Consider the following 20,438-nt stretch of genomic DNA (forward strand, 5'->3'; position numbering starts at 1 on the left):
CCCTGCCCGTTTCCAGGAGTGTGACTCTTCTAGGCCCCTCCCCGCGTGGAATCACACGGGCTCGTCCTTTGGTGCCTGCCTGTTCACTCTGCACAGCGTCCTCAGGGTTTGCTCACCTCGTCACACATGTAAGACTCTGCTGCCTCTTAAGGGTGAGTAACAGTCCATGGTGTGTAGGTCACCCCGAACGCTCCTGCCGGGTCCCTGGGAGAAGGGGCTCCTCTCACCCCTGTCGCTAGTGGGAAGTGAACATGCTCGGAGCTGAATGGAGAGCCCGAAGTGCAGCCACAGCACCGTGAGGGGGAGACAAGGAAAGACATCTCTTCAAGCGAAACACAGGAATCAATGCCAGCCAGACAGGAAGTGTCTCCAGTGTGGTGTCTGCATTGCACCCGCCTGGGCCTGCAGGTGCCACTAGCAGGGTGCAGTGCGGCAGGTGTTTGGGGGAACCTGAGCCAGACCTTGAAGTGAGCAGACAACCCCTCGTGGGGTCCATGGTGATGACTGCCATTAGTGCTGGTGAGCGGGCTGGTGGCCCCGCCATAGGGAGGGAGTCAATGTCACGTGTGCATGTGCTTGTGTTCAAGTGTGGATGTGTGCATGTATGCGTGTGCATGTGTATGCATGTGTGCAAGTGTGTATGTGTGTGTGTATTTAGATTTGTGCGTGCATGTGTGCAAGTGTGTGCATGTGCTCGCAAGTGTGTATCTGTGCGTGTATACATGTGTGTATGTGTGTGCATTATTTAAGTATGTGTGTGCGTGTGTGCATGTGCCAGCACTTGTGTAGGGCCTGGCCAAGGGAAGGGGGAGAAAGACTTCAGAGGAGTCGTGATGGTGATGAACCGGCATCTTTTCTGTTCCCGTGAGAAGGTTCGGGGTCTCTGACGAAAGGAACAAGGAGAACTGAGGGTGTTGGGGGTGCCTAAGAAGTTGGGCACTTTCCTGTATGTTATTTTGTGTAATCCTTGGTCCTACTTTTCCAGGTGAGTAGGCGGAGGTAGACAGAGTTCTCTTGACCTGACAAAGGCTGAGCGGTGGGTAAGTGACATTGGGATCCGATTTCTGTCTTTGACACCAAAGCAAGCCTGCAGACACCCGTTCCCCACGCTGCCTCCCGGGCCTCCCCAGGCCCTCCCTCCGCCAGCAGACCCGGCGCCTTACTGACCAACCTCAGGAAACTGCTCCCGGCCCCAGGGTGCACCTGCACGAGGAGGCGGATGGATTAGGTGGACGTTCTGTTCATGGAGCATGACGGATTTTGTGGGGGCAGGTGGGGTAACCCAGACTCTGGACTGAGCTGGTCGGGTGGGAACCTGCCCTCACCAGCCCCCAGCACACCTAACGGCATGTAGTTTCCCGAAGGCTGAGTGCAAAGGAGCACCACTCTCCCAGCGGCTTTAGGAGGAGGGGTCCCTGGCCTGGTGGTCAGCACTGACGGGGAGTGAATGAAGGTCGCTGGCACCCAGCGCCCCTGGCTCCCTGCTGTGGGTGGGGAGGTGGAGGGCCTCTGAGGGGACACCGAGAGCGGCTGCACCTCCCTGACTTAAACAGACATCTACTCTAGGGCCGGGGGGGTGGGGGGGGGGCTGGGTTTTCCTCTTAAGGAAACAGGGATCAGCCTGGGGGGGTTGGTTAAATGACTCACTTTGGTGTGGTGCTTTGCAGACTGAAGGAGACGCGCAGCCACGCGACCAAGAGAAGGAACACGGGCAGGCTCCGAGCCGCTGCCCTGCCGGCTTCTCTTTGCTGCAAAGGGGTAGCCCGGAGGGCAGGCTCTCCATACCTAGAAGCCCATTGATTCGTCCCACACAGCGTCAGGGAAGGTCCTGGACTCGGTGGGAGTGGAGCACGGATTTCACGGGCGCTCACGTGCGAACCCTGGGAGGCCACAGTGTCTGGAGAAGCAGTCGGGTGGAGCCTGCAGCTCCCGACATGCGGGGTTCGGTTCTGACTGCCCGTCAGTGGACGGTTACCTTCCTGAGGGCTGGCGGGAGTGACTGCGGGGGAAACTGGAAAGACAGGGTGTGGGTCGTGGTTGGAAAGGGAAGAGAACACTGTGGCGCTGGGGCAGGAGGCGGAGGTCCTGGGCAGCCGTGGACGTTCCGCTCCACGTGGCGGCGTCTGGTGTGAACTTCAGCGAGGCCTGGCCTCAGCTGAGGCCCCCACATGGGAGGGGACACGTGGTTTAGGAAGCGAGTTAAGGCTGGGCCCGGAATGCACTGGCTGCTGTAGTCCAGGGTGCAGTGGGCCCCCTGGTGCCAAGGGACAGAAATATTTGTAACAAGATGTAGATGGTCAGCATGTGGAAGTCACTGGATCCAAGTAGTTATGAAAGGAAAGAAGTGAGAGGCATCAGGGATTAAAAACTACTTAGAAAAACAACAAAAAACACTAACAGTGATTGCAGTGGACAACAAAAACCTCAGAACCAAAAAGATTTCATTTTTAAAAGCTTCCCAGTAATTAATGAGGATGAGAAAGAGGAGAGAGTAAGGAATATATTTTTAGTGAGAAAAATTATTTTTACCTCAATTTAAAAGATGTGAATTGGTTTTGCTGGCCTGATCCGTTTCATTCCGGGGCATTCTTTCTTCCTGCTGGCTCCTGGCCACTCTCCACGTCACCGCGTCCACCCAGGACAGCGCAGTGACGCGCTGGTCTCGCCACGCCACTGTGGAGGCTGATCACAGTGCACCCTCCCTCGCCCACGAGGCGAGGCGAAGGGAGCTAAGTCAGTGGGCGAGACGCTGCACTTTGGGGCGACCCTCTACGTCCAAGGAGCCCCTGATTTGGCTCATGTCAGGTTAGTCGTGTTTCCGTGGAAACGCCACAGTTTTCCAATTTAGTATAATTGCAGAGTTCACTTCTCCTCCTGATTTGCAGCCGGTGGGAAGAAAGAATGCACCAGAATTAAACGGATCAGGCCTGCAAAACCCAACTCACATTTTCTGAGCCTTGAACACAGCGTGGAGCTGGGACCATCAGCTTGGGGAAGTTTGTGTGGAAACTGCCCACACGGTGAGAAAGAAAGCAGGGGCTTGAGGCCAAGGGGCCATGGCCTGGCGGTCCCCAGAGGCCCGGTGGGGTCCGCACTGCGACCCCTCACTTCCTGTGTGGACACAGCACAGGGCAGCCCAGCAGCTCCTCAGGCTCCGGAGCTGGCCTCCAGCTCAGCGCCTTCTCTGCGGAGCGTGGGAGCCCCGCCAGCACGCCCGCCCGGCCACCGGCACATCCTCCTGGCATGGTGGTGAGCTGGTGGCTGAAATTCCAGACCCGGGTTATACACTACGGGCATATAAATGAGCCACTTAAAAATATATATTTTTATTGATTTCAGAGAGGAAGGGAAAGGGAGAGAGAGAGAAACATCAATGATAAGAGAGAATCATTGGTTGGCTGCCTCCTGCACACCCCAAGCTGGGAATCAAGCCCTGACGGGGAATCGAACCGGGACCTTCTGGTTCACAGGTCGTGGCTCAACCACTGAGCCATGCTGGCTGGGCTACAGGAGCCACTCTTGGTCTTCTCAAAGACCAAATGAATTTTAACAAGCTTTTTATATAAAACTGACCTTTATTGAAACAAAAAGAACAAAGACAATTTGATAAGTGCCTTAATTACAATGTACCTGCTATTTACCTGTAATTATTCTTTATACACAGCTCGCATAAGGTCCATTACATGTAAACAATAAGATATTAGAAGTTAACCCCAGCCTCTGGGGAACATTCCGAATAAAACACTAGGGGCAGAAGCACAGGAAACAAACAACCACTCAGTCCTTAGGTACCGTGATTGGCTGGATGACCAGGCTGGGCTGCGAAGAGAGCTGTGAATATGCATGAAATTGACACTCACTCCCAACATGACTAACAGTATTGCTATGGTTTAAGCCCTAAACATAATACTTGGGGCAGTAAAAACAATACAACGTCAATTCCTGTAGCACCTTCTTCCAGAGTTCAAAGCATTGGTGTTCCTCCACATTATCCCATCTGTCCCCATAACATCCCTATGAGGTAGGCAGTGGTTGGTATCATTATCTCCATTTTGTACATGGAGAAACGGAGGCACAGAGAAGTTAATTCATTTGTTCAAGGTCACACAGTAAAGTCGATGCTGGAACAGGAACCATAGAGCCAAGGGCTCATCTCCAAAGCCAATGCTTCCCTTTCAATGATCCCCTCTGAGAATTTAATTCAACACCCCGATTTACTTTTCCAGGAAATAAAAAATGTGCATTTTTTTCTCCCATAAAAATTGTTGAAATACCATCGACAAGAAACACATGCTCTGGGGGTAGATGTTGACTGATGTACAGTCTTCTAGAAAGAGTTTATGGAAGTCTTTTGTGAGGTTAGTTTTCCCGTTAGGAGGGGTTTCTCTCCCCAGCTAAAACAGTCAGAAGCCTTTAAATGAAACCGTTGAAAGAATGTGTCCAGTGACCTACACATTATAGTTTAATTAGCCATATTATGCTACCCACAAACCAGGCTGATTCCTGAGTTGATAAAGAAGAAAATACCTACACAATAACGAAGTCTTTGAGATGCCTCTCCTCTCTACCTGCTTCTGGCTCCCTCCGTAAGGGACTCCGTGGTGGACAGGGAGTCGGGATAATGCATTTTCCAGACACAGAAACACCAAGGGGATGGGGATGGGGGGTGGCGGGGCAGGCAGCCTTGGCCGTGTCACTTAGTTCAGTTTTTACTTCTGATCCTTGCCCTGCCCACCCCCAGAAGCAAGTATGTGGTTGCGACTCAGAAAAAAAAAAAATAGAAAAAAGTGTCAAAGTCCGACTCTCTCAAATGCTTGTTGATGTTCACAAAGCTCGGCTTTCCTGCCCTTTTCCCTGCTCCTCCCGAGCGACAAGCCCTGCGGCAGCCCCACCCAGGGCCACGGGCGCTGCGGGAGCAGCACAGGAGAAGCGTGTGCAAACATGGGCTGTAAAGGTGAGCGAGCCACGGCGGGGCCTGCAGTGCGGCAGGCTCGTCCGAACACATACAGACTTGTCGAAGGAATGTCCAAAGTCCTCAGGCAGACTCCGCCTGGGGTCAGCCTCCCCCTGGGGTCAGCCTCCCCCACCTCTGTGAGGACCTGAAGTTAAAAAAAAATGCTCTTTAAGCTCAAGAAAGAGAAAAGAGTTTGTTTTAAACTCACGGTTTCTAACTTGTTGAGTTAAAAAACAACCAACAACCAAAGGACTTGTATGCATGCATATAAGCACAACCAATGGACGCAAGACACGGGGCGGGGTTGGGGGGAGGATGAGGGCATGTGACAGGGGGGAGGGGAGGCTGGGGGAAGGTCAATGGGGAAAAAAAGGAGATATATGTACTACTATTTTTAATACTTTAAACAATAAAATAAAAATTAAAAAAAACCCACAAAAACAACAACAAACAAAAGCAGACATTGTGACCGGGCAGTCGGAGCGCAGACCCCAGGGGCCAGGGCTGGTCTCTTTTCACCTTGTCTTTTTCAGGGTGCTGAACTGGTATAGTGGGTGGGCTTTTAAAGGTAAATATATAACGAGATCGAGCAGCTATCTGTTCTGTTAATTTGGGGAAAACTGCACTCCTGATTATTAATTTGGATAATTAACTACGGTGTTAAGTTCACTTAGAATGAACTTCAAAATATCAACACTAAACAAAACTATCCAAACTAAAGGTGGTGGATCTTAGGTGTCCAGACCCTCAGCCCCCGTGTCACCATCCACCTGGGCTTGGCCTGAACAGGGCAATGCCCGTTTGCCTGGAAATGGCCGGGAACTCCAGTGTGATGCTGGGACCGGGGTCTCAAACTGGGTAGAACTGACAAAACGCACAAGGTGCACTCAGTTTGTTTTTATAAATGATTGCTCCTTACAAGAGAGGGTTTTCCCCCCTTAAAACAGCCAGCGTCCTACCTTACAGGAACCTACTGGTCCACCCCCGAGCTCGACCTTCACGGGAGCCCCGGGACACAGGGCTGTCCCGGTGCATTGTGGGGGCCGAGCTCACCAGGAGAGCACCGTCAGGGAGCGTGTGTCTGCATTTGCGAGTTCAAGTTCACAACAGAACTACAAAGGTTCCTCCCTGTGGCCCCTCAGTGCCAACCATGCTCATGAGAGATGCGGGCAAGCCAGACCACCAGCATCTGCTTCCCCAGGTGCATCTGGGCGTTACCTGGCAGCCTGCGGGGCCGGAAACCGAGCTGGGGGGCTGTCTGCTCACCTGAGAGGGGACGGCTCTGGAGAGGCAGGGGCTATGGTGGGTGTTGGAGAAGATGGACGTGATAGGGCGTCCTTCCAACAGCCGCGGACTGGGAGGGGTGGAAAGAGGCTCAGGGTCGTGTTGTGCAAAGTGACAGGTCACCTGTGCAGGCGGAGCCCGGGAGACGGGAGAACAGTGCCTTCCTGCCCGCCATCTTTAAACTGTCAGGACAGGAAACATTACAAGCTGTGGAAGCCAATCCCAGGTATTTCTGAACTAAAACTGAAGTTTAAAAATTCCCAGTATTGAAAATAGCTTCCCCACTCATTTGTGAATTGAACTATTTGACTACGGCAGAAACCTGTTCAGTGAGAGGAGGACTATGAAACCCATCGGGACCACCTAACAGACAGTAAGTCACTTTTTGGGAAATTATTTTTATGAGGAAAAAAATGCACGAACAGTGAAATGCAAATTCCTATTTGTTTAGCTATATTTCAAACTTCTCCTGAACCTATGAGGCATATCAATACAACACAATTATTTAAAAGGTAACATCAAAAAATTTACTGTTGCCACTTTAACATACAGAAGTCTGAGGAATAACAATTACCAGCCTTTATAATCCAGTACACAAGGTAATCCGAGAGATGCAGAGCCCAATACATAAAAAAAAAAAAAGCCATGTATTATGTAAGTGGTGAGTGAGGAAAAAATAAAGTAATCTAACTCATTAAGATAAATGATCACCAAATTAAAAGATTTGAAAAAAATTGCCTTTTTAACAAAAATTGCATTTGTCATTTCATCTGGCATGACGAGGAGTCTGAACTACCATTTCCTGGTTAAATGAAAGAAAAGCCTGGAAAACCAACGAAATCCTTTATAAATATGGAGACAGGAGGTAAACAGAGAGCAGTGGGAATATCCGTTCTCTTCGGGGCCACGATTTCATTTAGTTTCCTTTGGTAATTCCGGATGAAGACTCCAATTTATCATGGCTCTGGACTGATCTCTTCGTCAAATGCTTTCTAAGTGTGAACACCTGCCCAGCGCCTTGGTCAGAAACAGCCTAGTGGAGAAAAGGTACAACACAGAGCAGAACACCACCTCGGGCCCCGGAAGGTCCATGCCGCATGTGACATCACAGACACAGGCTCCCGTTTTCACATCGATCGCTTATCAACAGTACATGTGACACGTTAACTTTGCCTGATCATACAGCACAGTGAGCTCGCCAGGACTTCCGGGAAGTTACCATCGTACCGTGGCTTCCCGCCGAAGCTGGCCGGGCACCATCAGGGCCTGGCATCCGGGTCCTGCAGAGTCACGCTAACACAAGAAGCACTGAAAGCTGTCGCCGACTCATTTACAAAGTCCTAGTGCGGTCTTGCACCAAAGCTGGGATTCGGCCCGCCATCAGCCCAGAGCAGGCACCTCCCACAGCTCACTGCACTGCGCCTGCGGACCCTGTGGTTTCTGAAGAAAGTGAAGGAATGGCCCCACGGAGCAGCTCTGCCCTGCGACCTGCGGGTCCCCTCACTGTGCCTGTCCTGGCTCCTGGAGCTTTGGGCCAAATCTCTTCTCCAACACCTGTCTGAGTCACATGGACAATAAAACTACTTAAAGTACCACTGCTGTACAGCTGAAGGAACTATGGACTTGATTTAAAATCTGAATTTATTCATTAGAAAAATTAAATGAGGGCAACTTGAGAAGGTTTTCCTACTATTATCAAGAGAAGCTATTGGAGAATTGTTTCTGTCCTGCTTCTATGATGATAGTCTTCACACTAGTAAAATAAACATTCAAAACACTAAATAGGATAATAGGATGTATCCTAATTAAGCACCAGAACATATATATGAGATTTATATACATATATATCTCATATATGTATATAAATATAGATATATACCATATATATATAGTTTGTTACTGGTTAAAGTTAGTAAATGCTCCAATTAAAAAAATGAAAACCCACTATGAGAAACAGAGGTTGTGTTTTATTTCTTTGTGTTGACTACCTATTGCTAACTAGCTCTCGAATCAAATGAACTCTTGGATTTTGAGAGCAAATAAGTCAGTAATTTGCTTTTCCCCCCAAAGGAGAGCAGCAACTTCCAGAGTGTGCTAGAACAGTGCGATGTGGGGCGGGCAGGGGACAACGGCATGTGGACACACCTACAACACGGATCCAAACGTTTCACATAAAACAGGTGACACTTTCTGCTCACTGTATCTGAGAAATAGTCAAAGCAGCAGAAAAATTCTTTTAAATGTAACAAATATCTGAACAAAAACAAAGATCCTATTTTTAGGCAAGGTAAGTTTATAATTCTGATTTAGGAGATGAAAAGGTTTTCCTAAAAATTATTTTTATCTTTTTGTATAATTTTACATAACCCAAGTTACTGTAATGCAATGCCTAATATGGATGCCAAAGTTGAATTTTAACGATATAGCACATTTTTTTTGAGGATTACCTTTCATACGTTTAAACTGTAGCCTTTAAATATGAAAACCCTTTTGAAAGAAGTCATGGCTTTTGTCCAATTCAAAGACTGTAGCACAGATTTTGCAACAAATACAGCAAAAGCGATGGGGTTTATGAAACACTGAACTGTAAGGTGTAAACAGTGATGACACACCCGTGATGAGCCCTCCCAGGTGCCGGAGGCCGCTGGACAGCCACCCCGTCGCTGTGCCCGGCCCACACTGAACGTCAGCGGGTTCCTTTTAGAATGGAAAGTGAGCAAGTCCCACAGGTGGCCTCATAACCTCTGCAGAGACGGTTACATTCAAACCAGGCTCACCTCTCGACCTGAGTCCCTGCAAACACCGAGCTTGTACAGTGAAGGGGAGAGAACGCGGCAGACCACCTGCTCCCGGTGACCGCTCACCACGCTGCCTTCCCCGGCCGCCGCGGAGTAGCCCTGCGGGAAGCGGCCCAGCACCCTCAGGCAGGCTTTGCTCTTCTTCCGGGTTCACCATCTCAAATTTCTACGTACTTCCCATCACAAACCACTGAAAACGACCATTATGGTTATTCCTCTGATTTCTGCGAGAGCTAGACGATTTTGACCAAGGGCTCCAAGTACCATTTGAAAAGTCGGAGTCTTTAAAAACCTTCAATGTTTTAAATACTTAGTTAGAAAAACGGTAATAATGACAATAAGTACCTAGCTTATGTGCTTTGTGGTGATTTTTCAAAATGAGTATAAATCATTGTACATAAAATCAAAATAGTTAATATACATTTTTTTCTGACACTTTCTAGAAATTAGGCATTAAACATAAAACATCTTATAAATTTAGATAACAAAAATAAATGTTTACATTTTAATCTCAGCTAGATTACCTTAGGGTGGCCATGAATGTAAGGGCCCGGCGCAGCTGGTGTGGCCGCGCAGATCCTCAGAGACCCACGGTCCAGTCCACAGCCCTGCCAGGCGGCGTCACGGCGTCCAGCCGTGTGCCGGAGGAATGGGCTCCGGGCTCCAACAAGTATGGAAGTACCACAGCATTCACCGCAAATACTGCAAAGGTTCTGAAGTTTCAAACACTGGGGGGTGGGGGGGAGGGGACATTTTGGCTAGAAAAATAAAATAAAGCATCTAAAAGTGACTTCAAGTCCTTTGGGAGAAGCTGCTGACGTGGAGTGCCCGGATCAGAAGGCACGGAGACCCAAGACCCTCGAGGGCGTCCCCGGAAGACGCTGGGTGGTCCGTTGGTAGCGGTGACCACAGATCTGAAAACATCACCTGAAAACACCTGCATTGAAGGCAAAGGCCGAGCCCTGTGCATGGTTTCCTTGGACGGAGCCGGTAGAAAGGGGGAGATGTCAAGGGGACCAGAGCTGACGCCACAAGAGCAGGAGAAGGGAACCTGGTTCTTCTGAACGTCGTATCCCCTGACACTGGGACCCGTGCAGGGTGTGGGAACAGGGGGCCTTGTGCTGGGTGTGGCCGTGCCTGGCAGGCAGGTGCACTGGGCGCAGCCAGGTGTGCACCTTCCTGTTCTGTCCTGGACTCGTCACTGCCCTCGGCCAGGGAAGCAGCACGTGAGGCGGCGGGGACAGCGCCCTGGTCTCCTGTCCCGGATCCGCTGCCCGGGGCTGCTAGAGCCTGGTGACGTCCCGGCACTGCTGCAAGTCCCCGATGCTCTCGTAGTCGTTCTCCTTCGGGAAGGGGCCGCGCAGGCCGCTGGTCTCCAGGGGGGCCTTCTCGTCCTCTCTGCTCAGAGCCTGGATGGCCTCGTAGTCGGGCTCGGGCTCCCGGGGCCTCGCTGCCGGGCCCAGTGTGCCCGTGCCGCTGGGAGGCTGCTCGAAGTCTTTGACGGTCGCGTAGAGGTCATTGCAGGACGATGGGGACCTCCGGGCAGCTCCTGGGCTGCAGGTGTCGCTGGACTCCGGCACTTTGAGCGACTGCCCAGGTTTATTGACAGATGAGTACATGGCCGAGATCTAGAAGACAGAGGGCTGGTCAAACAGAAACCCTTCAAGCCGGACCGCCCCTCCCCGCTTTAGTGACAAACTGGAGACTGAGCACCCAGTGTGTGTGTGTCCCTTTAAGAACTGGTGTGGAGAGCCTGAATCAGATTCCCACCCCCAGCTCATTGAGATGTAACCGACATACAACGTGTGTCAGGTTAAGGGATACAACCCGACAATCTGATACACATCTATGTTGTGAAATGATTGCCACAATAAGGTTAGGGAATACCTCCATTACATGTCACCAATTTCTGGGTGTGGTGGTAACATTTAAGCTCTGTTCTCTGAACAGTTCTGAGCACAGAACACACAGGAGGACAGACACAGCGTCCCATGCTGGGCACTGCCTCCCAGCACTTGCTCATCTTGCTGCCAGTCGGAAGTGTGTAGCTTTTGACCAACATCTCCCCATTTCCCATCTCTCCAGCCCCTGGCCACCACCAGTCCACTCTATTTCTATGAGGTCAGCTTTCTTAGATGCCACATGTATTTGAGAACATAAAATATTTGCCTTTCTCTGTCTGGTAACTTCAGTTGGCAGATGCCCTCAAGGTCCCATCTGGCAGGACTTCCTTCTTTTATGGCTGAACTAGAGGCCTGTTGCACGAAGATTTGTGCAAGAATAGGCCTTCCTTCCCCTGGCTTCGCTCCCGGCCACCCGGGAGCTTGCAAGTCTTCGCTCCCAGCCGGAGCACCGCTCCTGTAGCTCCCTGCCCTCCCCCTCATAGTAGGCGTCCCGCCCTGCCTGGCCGCTCCACACCTGTGTATGCAAATTAACCAACCATCTTTGTTGGGTTAATTTTGAATACCCACTCCTGATTGGCTGATGGGCTTCGCGGAGGTACGGTCAATTTGCATATTTCTCTTTTATTAGTGTAGATAATATCCACTGTGTATGCCTACTTGGATATTCCACTTGGACACTTGACATGTATATGAAATCACATTTTCTTGTCCATTCACCCGTAGATCGACACTGAGGTTGCTCCCATGTCTCGGCTGTGTGACCAGCACTGCAGGTCATGTGGGTGCAGGTGCCTCCTGAGACAGTGATTTTACTTCCTTCAGACAAATGCCCAGAAGTGGGTTCTTCAGTGTCTGGCACGCATTGCTAGAGAACAATTACACAGACTATCTTCAGGCAGACCAGCCATGTCGGCACAAGCCCATGAAGACCCGGCTCTCTCGGTCTGTGGCGGGCAGGAGAGGGCGCGGGCAGCCTGAGGCCCCTGGAGGGACGCAGTCTTTCTGCATCAGAAGGCTCTCTCAGCTGAAAAGGGGCTCTACTGCTTTACAAAAAAGGCAGGAAGCATGCATGAGATGAGTGATTCTCACTCTGTGGGCACTGAACCAGCAGCCACAGGATCCAGAAACTTACAAGAAAGGCAACTTCTGCCCCAGAACCACGGAGGCAGAAACCTGGGGCTGGCCAGCCTGTCGCCCACGGAGTGTGAGAGCCAGGAAGTGGGCCTGGTACGCTGGTCCTGCACAGCGTGGCCGGAGTCGGGCCTGGGCTCTGCTGGGCAGTGCACACACGTGTTTGTAAGAGTCCGGCCCATTCCTTTTGGTTTCACCACATGCTGCTGGTTAAGCAAACACGCACAGAAACTTCAGTGAGAAATTCATTCTCATTTCCAACCAGCAAACCGAGAAACGGAGTTGGCGGTAATCAGTGATGGGAACTCTTTCCTATGTGAGGATCGGGCTGTCTTCCAAGCTACTCGGTGTCCTAACGTACTCACAGAGGCTCCAACAGTGAGAGCGACTTAGTTTGCACTGGTGATGGGAGAGTAGATGTACAGATTAAGAGACGGTCTGGGCTATTATTTTATTGTTAGAAACTGTGGTTGGAAATAAGTAAACATATCCTTCCTTGGCCCCGTGCCTGATTTATCCAAACACCCAGGAATAAGAAACATGCTTCCTGATTCCTGACAGACGTTCGGCCTGCGTGTGCCGAGGGCTCTGCACCTCCACAGGGGCCCCGCGGGGGGTAGGGGGAGCTCTGATGGCTGCGGGTCTCCGGAACGGACACGGCCTGCCTGGTCATCTGCTGAGGACAGTCCCACAGGCCTGGACGACCCGAAGGTGTAGGCACAGGAGCAATCTTGGGTGGTCTGACTACTCTGTCGACTGTTCACTGAACATTCCCACCTGAGACGTTCTAATGGAAAAATGACTCAAAATGAAGATACAATTTCTTTGAATTTAGGAAGAATGAATAAATTGTCTGCTTTTCATAGTGACTGCAAACACATGGAACTTTTTATCCAGAAAGTAGTCCCAGCCGGAATGTGGACAGGTTATAAAGGGGTAAGTCGTGGGTGCCGGTGATGGGGGGCCAGCCACGCTCACCTTCATCTTCAGGGGTCACACAGGACAGACACAGCATCGCCTGCACTGTAAGGGCGACACCAGCCCCTCCCCGCCAGCCCTGCTTCTCTCCTCCAGGTGCTTCCCCGGGAAGAAACTCTTCTAACCAATCACAGGCTCCTCCACTAAATTGCAACCTGATATCATCTCTGGACAAGAGCAGAGCGTGCAGAGCATCATGAACGTGCTTATAAGAGTTTCTCACGTCTCCTAATATTCCTCTTGAATATCTGTCTTCTATTTTGCATACAGGTTTCTCTTCGAGGCCTTAGCTTTGATTTTTTCTCTCTTTAAAATGTATCTAGCTTTGCAATTTTTCTCTTTAAAATCTTTCATTTTCATTACTCAGTCTGCAGATTATGTTCTCATAAGTAATTTAAAATTTCACATGGTCTCGGTTTATTTTAATAGGATTCGCTTCCAGGTCTCTTCTACATTCTATTCTCTTGTCCCAAAGGGTGGCTCTGGCACCGGGTGGGAGATGCTGGAGGAAGGCCAGGGACCGCCCTGCCAGGCAGGAGGAAGCTGTGGGATGGAGACGGGACACCAAAGAAACCGTTTGGAGAAGGAATTGAGGGACTTGGCTATTGGCTGCATCTGAGGACGATGAGGAGAAGGTATCAAGGATGACCCCAGGTGTGGCTTGTGCACCCAGGTGGACAGATGGCAGGTGCCTCCCCGGGAGGACCCTGAGGGTGGGCGGCATCACCCCGGGCAAGCCCCTGCTCCTGTCCCCAGGCCGCAGTGGCTGCGGCCCCATCCTCACGCAGACCGCTAAGGAGGTGCTGCCTGCGCACGCCACCACCTGCACATGCAGACGGAACTCCCTGCGCCGGGTCCGAGGGCAGCCACCTGCAGCCCGACGGCTGAGGGCGCCCAGCTCTGAGCCGGGCGAGACAGGACAACGCACGGCTGGCCGTTACCATTCACGCTCCCTGGACCTTCAGCCAGCGCTTCCTGGGCCGGAGCTGCCTTGTTGGCTGTACCGCTGGCGCAGCCGCCCGGAGCTCCCGCCCCGAAGGGCCCTGCTCTCTGCCTGCAGCCCCCTGGCCTCGGCCTCCCTGCTGGTCAGCCCCCTCCACACCCCCACCCCTTCCAATTTCCTGTATTTTCCAACCCACGATGGCCTTCCTCCTCGCGCGGACATCGGAATGCCAACTAAGCTCTCGTTCCTAAGTTCCTCTCTTATTCCTCTTTCCTCCCCGCCCCCGGTTTTCCTGACCCTCCATTCCCACTCAGTCTCCTTTCTCAGCGGACCTGCCCACCCACCTGTCAGTCCCTCCACCTGAGCCACTGCCAAGCCAGCACCCGGACCCAGCTCCCGCCGCACGTCAGAGCGCGCTCAGCTACTCACGCCAAGGGTCAGGACGCGGGTGCATCCAGGAGGGACTCTGGTCTGACTACGGGGGCCTCCTGGTGATTAAAGAGCTGTAACACTCCCCTGGCCCGTGTGGCGCAGTGGTTGCTCATTCACCCCTGGCGCGTGTGGCTCATCCCATCACCAAGAGGTTCGATTCTGGGTCACGGCACATCCCAGAAGGGGGAGTGCAGGAGGCAGCTGATCGATGCACTCAGATCAAGGCTTTTTTCTTTCTCTCTCCCTCTCTCCTTCTCTCTAAAAATCAATAAACTCTTTTTAGAAAGCTACAAAACTCACCTCTTCGTCTGTGAGAGTCGGGTCTTCCTCGCGGGACTTGTAGGACAGGGCACTAAACCTCTGTGAGAAAAACAGAAACCGGGGGGGGGGGGGTGGAGTGAGGTCGATGCCCAGCTCCCTCCTGTGTGTGCCGACGCCTCTTTCTATAAGAATGCTTTCGGATGACTTTTAGGAAATAAGGGAAATTATGCAAAGCCCCAGAAGAACACTCAGAAGAAGCCCATTTTCTGATGTTTCTGGATAGCCAGTAGCAGTAGAGACATTTCTTCCACTTTTGTATTTGAATCGGTGTCAGTGAAGGATCGATCATCAATGAAGAATCGATAATAAAAACATTGTTTCTTTCTGGCATGCCTGGATTCTGTGTTCCTAAGTTTGCGTGAGTCATCAGGAAGATTCCTGAGCCATCGGGAAACGTCAGAGCCGACGGAGAGGCAGCTCGCGCCGGCTGCAGGCTCCCTCCTGGCCTCTCACACATGTCCTGTCTCACGCACATTCTCCCCGATTTCAACAAACACGCGGCCTTCAAACACAGCTTTTAGTTCCCCGACCTCCCCACCGCCCTCCTCCACACGGCCTCACCGCTCATGTCCCAGCCCCCACAGCCCGGACCTCCTCGTACCCCGAACCACAGCCCACAGCCGCTCCACCATCCCGACTCCTCGCAACCCCGTCTGCGCTGGCTGCTGCCGGGGCCCTTCCCAGTGTCTGCCTCTCCAGGGACCTTCCTTTCTGCTCCCCTGGCTCAGACTCCAGAGCCAGCCTCCAGTCCCACCGTGCCCTCAGCCCCTCCCTGGTCCCCGTGGATCCCACCCTCACAGACAAACACTTCACATTCGCGTCATTCTCTTTGACTATGCAAAGGCAAACATGAGACTGTTCGTATTTCACGACTATGATCACTTTTGTAGGTGCCCTGGACAGCTGGTTTCGTGGAAAATCTGAAAAGTGCAAACACTGCAAGGAATGATTTAGTGCCAGAGTTCACCTCTGACCATGAACTCCAGATGGGTCGAAAGGCTACTACTGACGGACTGGCCCCTCCTTGGCCTTCCTACCAAAACCTAAGAAGCAAGCTTGCTTTTCTCTGTGTAGAAAATAGTAATTAGATACCAGCGGCCTGAAGAAGGCCAAGCCCAGTGGAATCCCACGGAGACAGGAGATGCCCCGGGGCCGGGCTCACACCGGTCACAGAAGCACAGAAGCCTGCGGCCCCGGCACTTAGAGCTCTGCTGAAGAGCTGAACGGGAGGGACGGGCCGTTGTTTAGACATTTCACAAAACCTCTCTGACTGGGCTTTTATAAAGCATAAAGTTAGTCGGACATAACGGGTGGCGCCAGGAGTGGTCCCCCGGGCCTGCTCCTCGCTTTGAGGATGGGACCGGCAAGGACAGAGGCCACCTGGCCGCTGGAGGAACGGCAGGCAGCGGGCACGGCCTGTGTGGCCCGGCGTCGGGCCTCTCTCCTTACTCCCGGTTTCAGAAGGGAGAAAGCGGCACGTGGCCCCGATTCGACAGGATGCAAACACGGGAGAACGTTCAGGAAAGGTGCCAGGTGAAGGGGGAGAGGGCTGTTTTATAAGCTTGAGTGTTCGGTGTTCCACCACGTGGAGGGAAAAGGTCCAACACAGCTCCCACCAGAACAGCGCCCATCCCTCCCTGCCCTGCACGCGTGTGTGTATGTCTCTCCCCGAACACGGCCAGGAGGAGCCCAGGCCCGACTCCTGTGGCCACAGGCGCTCACCTTGTTCGTCTCGCGGGTCCCCTCCGCGGCTCTCCTGTCCTGCGCCTGCAGGTTCTCGTTCTCATCCAGAAGTTTCACGGGCACCGGCGGCGGGGCCTCCTCCTCTGCGTCCCGGGACGGGGCCAGAACACTGTCTGCGTTCACACTCTGCCGACACTTTTTGTTCCTGTCCACCGAGGCGTACTCTGCGAAGTCGGCTCTGCCCGGGGCCCGGGGCGCCAGCGGCTCCTTGGGGGCGGGGGCCGCCCTGGACCGGCCGCTGGGGGCTTTGCCCAGGGGCGCAGCCGCCTCCTTGATCTCCTTCACAGTCTCATACAGGCAGTCCTCCACCATGTTCTCCTGGGACGAGCTGTCCTTGAGCACCTCGTAGGGCCCTTCAGCCCCCGCCCCCTGGTCCCCGTCCACGCTCCCGGCGCTGGCCAGCGTGTCCACTGCGCTGTCGGGGGGGATCCGGGGCAGCTCCCGGCTCTGGTGGCCCTTGGGCTTCCCCGAGCCGTCCTGGGCGTCCGGCAGGTCGGAGGCCGTGGCCAGCACCTCCTCGTAATGCTGCGCGCAGGTCCCGGCACTGCCTTCCGAGGCGACTGCAGCGGACGGAAAGGGGAGAAAGACACCCCGAAGTTACTATCTCAGGGGTTCGCTGGTGTGCTTACTTGTGTGCGACTCGGGGCTGCAAGGCCAGGCGCCCGCTCGTCAGTCCGCTTCCTTAGCTCATCACGTCCTCCCGACAACATTCGGCGTCTTGGCTACCCACCTGGTTCTCAGGGACTTTCACTCCCTGCGGTTACCCCTGAGGGGACCCCGCAGGCAGAGGTCCTGTGCCCAGAGGGGCCTCACTCTGAAAGGTGGGGTGCCCCAACGGCGGGCAGGTCTGGTGCCCGCTCTCCCTGGCCCTCCTGGAGCCCCTTTTGTTTGGCAGATGTGATGGGAACAATGGGGCAAAAACGTGCCCTACACCAGAGTCACAGAGAGGCCTGCATACCAGGTCTCCTTCCCTCGCCCCATTTCCACCTCCACCTGGAACCCCCGAATGGGAACCTCGGAGGGGAGGGCCATAGGAGCGGCCAGAGGCAGCGAGGGGCCTGAGAGCAGCTGCAGGCCAGGAAGGGGGCGCTCCAGCCACCGCTCAGCAGGGTCCCAACCTCGGCACTGACCCAGCCGAGAAGGTCCCCAAATGCCACGTCTCCAGGACACAGTCTTGGTACACGGGCATGAAGGTGTGAGGGCATGCACACAGAAACGCACGCTCACCTATGCATTCATACCCCCACACTCATGCGTGTTTATCGTGTGTGACTTCACTATCTCCCTTGACATATGCTTTACGTGATATGTAGTCTTTTCATAGGTGCATGTGTGTTTCTGACTTACAACTTTAGCCTGTTTTTCTGTACTGACTAGGCTGGATGCTCTGGCTGGGCCCAGGGAGTGTGGGCACGTGGCAGGCACCTTGCTATGTTGTCGCCTGAAACACTAAGTGAGAGAAGGAAGGAACAGAGCGCTCAGCTCATCTTGAAAAGAACACCCGTCTCTCTCGGGGGATTGGAAAGTATCCCTGAGGGGCACCAGGAAAGCGAGGACGGACCCCAACCCTTGAACTCCCCACCCCCGTTCCAAAGGCTCCGCGTCACCGGGGACTTTCTGCCGTCGGTGCAGGCGTCTGTGTCATGGCGACGGGTGGGCCTGGAGTGTGGCCTTGGTCAGTCCTGAGCGCCCAGGGAGTCCTGAGTGCCAGTGAGCCTGCACACTGGCCGCCAACCTCCGAGCTGGGCGCTCTGCACCCGGGGCGCAAGACAGACAGACAGACACACACACACACACACACATGCATGCGCACACATACATACGCACACACATGCACACACAAGCACACGCACGCACACACAGGGGCTCTTGTCCACGAGAGGCAAGGGCGGGGCAGGTGGTCCCAAGGATGTGCCCAAGACTCAGATGCCGAGTTCAAACACAGCCCGAGACCTCAGGTAAATGCCCAACCTGTGCAGGCAGAACAACGGTCCCAAAGGGTCCTCGTCCCAGTCTCTGCAGCCTGTGAGCGAGAGTGGTGATGGGGGAGGGGCTGTGAGAGAGAGGGGTGATGGGGGAGGGGGTTGTTAGAGAGGTGATGGGGGAGGGGCTGTGAGAGAGAGGGGTGATGGGGGAGGGGCTGTGTGAGAGATGATGGGGGAGGGGCTGTGAGAGAGTGGTGATGAGGGAGGGGCTGTGAGAGATGATGGGGGAGGGGCTGTGTGAGAGAGGTGATGGGGGAGGGGCTGTGAGAGAGAGGGGTGATGGGGGAGGGGGTTGTTAGAGAGGTGATGGGGGAGCGGCTGTGAGAGAGTGGTGATGGGGGAGGGGCTGTGTGAGAGATGATGGGGGAGGGGCTGTGAGAGAGTGGTGATGGGGGAGCGGCTGTGAGAGAGTGGTGATGGGGGAGGGGCTGTGAGAGAGAGATGATGGGGGAGGGGCTGTGTGAGAGAGGTGATGGGGGAGGGGCTGTGTGAGAGAGATGATGGGGGAGGGGCTGTGAGAGAGAGGTGATGGGGGAGGGGCTGTGTGAGAGAGATGATGGGGGAGGGGCTGTGAGAGAGAGATGATGGGGGAGGGGCTGTGAGAGAGTGGTGATGGGGGAGGGGCTGTGTGAGAGCGGTGATGGGGGAGGGGCTGTGAATGTGTGCGGTGATGAGGGAGGGGTTATGGGGGAGGGGCTGTGAGGGAGAGAGGTGATGGGCAGGGGGAGGGAGGGGCTGTGAGGGAGAGAGGTGATGGGCAGGGGGAGGGAGGGGCTGTGAGGGAGAGAGGTGATGGGCAGGGGGAGGGAGGGGCTGTGAGGGAGAGAGGTGATGGGCAGGGGGAGGGAGGGGCTGTGAGGGAGAGAGGTGATGGGCAGGGGGAGGGAGGCGCTGTGAGGGAGAGAGGTGATGGGCAGGGGGAGGGAGGGGCTGTGAGGGAGAGAGGTGATGGGCAGGGGGAGGGAGGGGCTGTGAGGGAGAGAGGTGATGGGCAGGGGGAGGGAGGGGCTGTGAGGGAGGGAGGTGCGTGCGAGAGGTACGGGGCACGGGTGAATCTAGGGACAGTGGAGTACCAGCTCAGCTGAGTGGGACAGAAGAGCCTGGGGCAGGCGGGCAGGTGACATGACCAGGTCCCCAATTGAGAGAGGCAGGCGGGGCAGTGGGAACAGGGACATGGGCCGAGGGAGAGGCAGGGAGGAGGAGCATGCGGTCCCTCACTTGTGCTGAGGATCTAAGTTCGTGGAAACCTGCGCAGCGGCCAGGAGCCGCCCTCGCTGCATGCTTCTGGCAGTGACCCTGCTCACAGCAATGCTGCTCTCACGGGAGGGAGCAGGAGGCCGTTGGTACCAGCGACCTGCCAGCGATTTTAGGATGGGTGAGGCAGCAGGGCCACGCCAGCCATCAGCACACCCGAGCTTTTCATCCCTATGAGACGACTTTTGCTAAAACTGGTGCAAAAAGTGAGCCTTTGAGCTATGCCTTTGGAGCCCTAGATCTTAGGGGATGAGTCCTGTGTGGCACGTGTGAGGACTTACTGTCCCCGTTGGTGAGTGCGCCGTTCTGGTCACTGCTGAGGGGCGCGTCCGTGGCCAGGCTGGTCACCGAGCGGCTGAACACCTCCTTGTCCGAAGGCTGCAAGAGAGACGCACCGCAGTCAGACCGCCCGGCCGAGGGGAGTCCCGCCCTTTTTCTAAAAATTGAAACATCAACAAAAGCCCCACCCACTACTTTGGTTGAAATGAAGGGAAATTAAATAGACGTTAGTTGCTCATGTACTCGGCCCATGTCTAGTGCTCTGTGCCACGTGTGGCGAGGGGCTCCTGGTCCCGCGTCCTGGTGGGAAATGATGCTGGACGGGGCTGTCCCAGCATCGCCAGGGTACGGGGACCCTCCCACCTGCGGATCTGCAGATGGGCCCAGGTGGGCGGTGAGGGGTCAGCCCCTCGCTCCAGGTGAGGTGGGGAC

General features: G+C 54.1%; 1 protein-coding gene across 1 annotated transcript in view; it reads right to left on the reverse strand.

Annotated features, from left to right (window-relative positions):
* Positions 1 to 3,566: 3,566 nt before the first annotated feature.
* The window catches only part of PAG1 (phosphoprotein membrane anchor with glycosphingolipid microdomains 1), a 114,730-nt gene continuing 97,858 nt past the window's right edge, over positions 3,567 to 20,438 (reverse strand). Inside the window, exons 5-8 of the mRNA XM_080647100.1 lie at positions 20,009 to 20,105; positions 16,468 to 17,048; positions 14,725 to 14,784; positions 3,567 to 10,664 (exon numbers count right to left, since the gene is read on the reverse strand). Coding sequence (XP_080503226.1) covers positions 10,320 to 10,664; positions 14,725 to 14,784; positions 16,468 to 17,048; positions 20,009 to 20,105 — 1,083 coding nt within the window. The 3' untranslated portion in view covers positions 3,567 to 10,319. The remainder of the gene's footprint in view (positions 10,665 to 14,724; positions 14,785 to 16,467; positions 17,049 to 20,008; positions 20,106 to 20,438) is intronic.

Source organism: Plecotus auritus, assembly GCF_963455305.1.
Source record: "Plecotus auritus genome assembly, chromosome: 11".
NCBI classification, from domain to species: domain Eukaryota; kingdom Metazoa; phylum Chordata; class Mammalia; order Chiroptera; family Vespertilionidae; genus Plecotus; species Plecotus auritus.